The sequence below is a fragment of the Momordica charantia genome (genome assembly GCF_013281855.1).
Source record: "Momordica charantia cultivar OHB3-1 chromosome 5 unlocalized genomic scaffold, Mcharantia_2.0 BLBB01000005.1, whole genome shotgun sequence".
Lineage (NCBI taxonomy): Eukaryota > Viridiplantae > Streptophyta > Magnoliopsida > Cucurbitales > Cucurbitaceae > Momordica > Momordica charantia.
Genome location: NW_028275163.1, coordinates 21,143,043 through 21,147,219, shown reverse-complemented (window position 1 = coordinate 21,147,219; position 4,177 = coordinate 21,143,043). Strand labels below are relative to the sequence as shown.

At 30.7% G+C, this 4,177-nt stretch overlaps 1 protein-coding gene across 1 annotated transcript; it reads right to left on the bottom strand.

The window, feature by feature from the left end:
* Positions 1 to 956, bottom strand: LOC111019313 (uncharacterized). The gene has a single exon (XM_022295658.2). It carries the CDS (start codon positions 827 to 829, stop codon positions 254 to 256), a length of 576 nt encoding a protein of 191 aa, XP_022151350.1. The 5' UTR covers positions 830 to 956; the 3' UTR covers positions 1 to 253.
* Between the last annotated feature and the right edge of the window lie 3,221 nt (positions 957 to 4,177).

Here is a 4,177-nt window from a genome sequence, read left to right as displayed (position 1 = left end):
TTGATATGAAAAAAGATGGTGTTATTTCCATTTCGACTGAAGAATGCAAGTGGAGATTAGAAATTTAGAACCAGAATCACTCTCTCAAATTTGTGGAATTAAGAGCTATACTAAGTCCGATAAACTCACTAGAACTTAACATATAGAACCCTAATAAATTAAGACTAATCAGCCCAAATCAAGTTTTATCATGACGAAAAATTCATAATCAAAGCGGGGAAAGGGGCATGAATTGGTCCAAGCCTAACCTAAATCAGTTTGTCTTGGGATCTGGCATCGGAAATAAGCCGGCGCCGGCGCCCCTCGGCGGCGAGAATCCCAAAAACTTCTGGAGATTGGTCCTAATGCTAATCGAACAGAGGAAGTACAAGAAAGCCATAGCGCAATCGGTGGGATCGTCTCCCTGCAACCCTCGGTGACTCATCTTCATCACAAGCCCAAAAGGCTTAAACGGCAATTTGGCCACGACCTTGCCCTCGAAGAGCGAATTGAGCAATCCAAAGACGACGAACAGAACAAGGGCGACGACGGCGCCGGACTTGAACTTGAAGAGCGAGAGGTCGCGATTCGATTCCTTGAGACTGGTCTCGACGCGATCGATCTTCTTGGTTTTGGACTTTTTCACGGAGATTTTGGAGCTGTCGGTCTTCATGGTCTCGAGCTTCTTAGCGGCTTTGTCGATGGAGGAGCGGAGGGTCTTGTAGGAGTTGGTGCGGTAGATGAGAAGCCAGGAGATGGCCTCGCAAACGACGGCGGTGCAGACGGAGATTCCGACCACCGTGAGGCTGTCGGAGTATCGGAAGGAGGAGAAGAGAGGGATCGTGGCCATTGCCGGAGTTGAAGAGAAAAAGGGAGAAATCTGTGGGAAAGTGCGAGAAAATTTTATGGAGAATTGGATCTAAAGGGGTAATTGGGCTGAATCTGAATAGTGAAAGGTATGCTCTCAATTGAAAATGCGAACTTTGGACTTAAAAAAAAAAAATTATAATACATAATGAAAATTATCAAACTTTAAAATACGACCTTTGAGAAATGTATCAAACTCCGTCTTCTTTGGGAAATTTGTCATTCCAAATTTGGAAACGAAAATTACATAATGGAAACTTTTGGTATTCTCTGCTATCAACAACCAGTCTCTCGAAATTTGACGTGTTTTTCGTTTTGTAAACACCATTTTCAAAACCTAAATTTTTTAGGTATTTGATGACATCACTTAGATATCAAATTACTTCGCCCTCCACTTGGGAGAGGTGCGAGAGCGAGAGAAATAAAGGAGAGAGGGGAGAGAACGAGAGCTAGAGATAGAGGAGAGAGAGCGAGAAGAGAGGGAGAGCAAGAGAGTAGAGAGGTAGAGAAAATCATTTAATATATGTGATGTCAGCCATTATTAGAAAACATAGGTTTTGAAAATAGTGAATAAAAAACAATACCATCTTAAGAAAATATCTGCAATTTCCCTCAAATCTCCATCGTAAGGTGCTTTTAGTTTTTATTTTTTAGTACTCGTATACAAGGTTCAAAATCTCAATGTGGATAGAAATGTCGAGATCTTGATTTTAATGTCAATGTCAACAGATATTTCGAGAAAAATCATGGAAATTGTGGATATTGAATCAAATATTTTGAATTGATAAATGAAATTTTAATGGTAGCTTAATTACCCTATAACTAATCACTTATAAATAATATACTTATGGAAATGTCAACGAAAATATCGAAGGTATACATATATATAAATTATTTGAATTAGTACATTAAAGTTTAATGTTGCTCAATTATGTTTTATTGATAATTTTTCATCCAATTTAACTTTTAGTTATATAATTGAGAAGTTAAATATACATAAAGGATGGAATAATTTTTTAAAATTAGATTTAGTTTAAATTTAAATGTTTAATACTAATTAGTTAAATTCATTTTTTTATTTGTTTTAAAATTTTGTTACTTAAATTTAATTTTAAAGTTTGTTTTTTATTCTCTAAGAATGTGTGAGATTTCTTATAATTAAATTTAATTTAAATTTTATTTCTCATCGATTTCTCATTACTTTTTTATTATTTTAACAAAAAACCACCTTCAAATCCAGTCAAAATTAAAAACAATCGCTTCTGGGGCGGATCACGTTGGGATCGCGGGCCACGTGCACCTGAAATTTTAGGTTAATATATTTATAGTATGTTACATTGTGAGTGAAATATAGTTTGGCCAAGTGATTTTCCTACTTTCTATTTTGGTGCCCTGGCCTCGTGGCTTGTGTTCGAAGATCACCTCCGGCATCCTTTTTTATTTCTTTTTCTAGCGTCCCAGCCTCGCGTCCTGGGTTCGATTCGCAGTTGGCGCATACTTTTTCTTTTATTCTTTTTTTTTTTAATTTTCTTTTATCAAATATATTAGCCTCAACGTGTGAGTTCGAATCATATCTAGCGCATCTTTTTTATTTCTATTTTTCTGATATATTTTTAATGATTTGATTAAATCTCAAGCTTATTTTGATTTTTAAATATTGTTCTTTAGTTAAAGTACAATATGGATTCGAACTTTAGTAACAGATATATATCAATAAAAGTCTAAATTTATGTTGGATTAATATTGTTTTTTAGAAAATTGTATTTTTCATTTAAAATAAATAATTTAACTTTTATGTCTAATTTAGTTTTTTAATAAATTCAAATTCATAATCTTAAATTTATATAAATATCATTTTTTATCCCTCTATTCAATAAAAAAATAATACAAAAACTCACTAATTTAAGGTCACGTTTGATAATTATTTTGTTTTTTGTTTTTAGTTTTTTAAAAACATTGATAACCAATTCAATCAGTTAAAAATCATTTTGAAATTCTATGTAAATTTCAAAAACAAAAAAGAAAGTAGTTTTAAAAACAGTTTTTTGTTTTTCAAAATTTGATTTTTTCTTCTAATAGTCAACTTTTTTTTTTGTTCATTCTCATATTTATCTCTAAAAAATTTATTTCTCACTCTAAAACTTTTTTATTTCTAAATTTCTCTCTACGAACTTTATTTTTTCTCTCTAAAATTTTCATATTTTGAATATTTATTATTATTTGTCTCTCTCCAAATTTATCTGTTTTTTTGTTTTTTTTCTAATTGACCAATTTCATTTCTCTCTCTAAAAATTTAATATTTTTTCTAATTTTTTTCTCTCTAAAATTTCATCTTTTATAACTTTTCTTGTAATCTATTTTTTTCTCTGAAAATTATATTTTATTTTTCGTGCAATTTTCTTTCACTGTAATTTTTTTTATCTTTGAATTTATTTATTTTCTCTAAAAATTATATTTTGAATCTTGTTTTTATCCCTAATTTTGTTTCCACTGTAATTTTTCTCTTTCTTTATAATTTTTTTTTGTTTAACATATCTTTTTCTGTCGACTTTACTTTTATTTTTTCTAAAATTTTTCTCTTTTTGTCTTTCCACATTAAATTTTTTTTGTGTTATGTGTTTGTTTAGGTTGTTTTTTACTTTGCGTAATTACTATATATCCACACTAGCAGACATAATTAACCCATGGTCAAATGTGTTTAACCCATCGATGAGATCCAGTATGAATATGGTTAAAGAAATGCAAGTTTAGTTTCCTGGTTTCTTTAGTCTCTACTTTCCATATTAAATTGAAGTCAATCTTTAGACCAATTCTATAGGAAGACCATTTATCTTAGAAGTCATTTTACCCTTAATAAAATTTTGTTGGAAGAATCGTTGGAAAAAATATTGTAGTGTGCATTCAATTCATTATTAATTATAGTCTTCATAGTAGCCCTTCTCTTTCTTGTTTCCTTTTGAAACATCTCTATTTGTGATCGTTCTTCCTCTTCTCATGTGTTCCAAATTGATAACCTACTTTAATGTCCAACACAAGTTTACCCTAAGCCACCTTTAACACACTAACTGTAGTATTACGATTACAAATCACCTTTATTTTTTTGTTTCATTTAAAAGGTGTCATACCAATAATGGAAATATTGTTCCTCGATTATATATATAGCTAGTGTTGGATTTTGGTCACATTTCCAACGTATATAATTGAAAGTTATTAAAATATAATAAATTGAGTAGAAATTTGTTAAATAATATGAACAAGACCGGAGATAAAAACGTAAACTTTAAGAACTAAAATGTGATATATGTTCAACCTTATTTGTATATATGTTTAG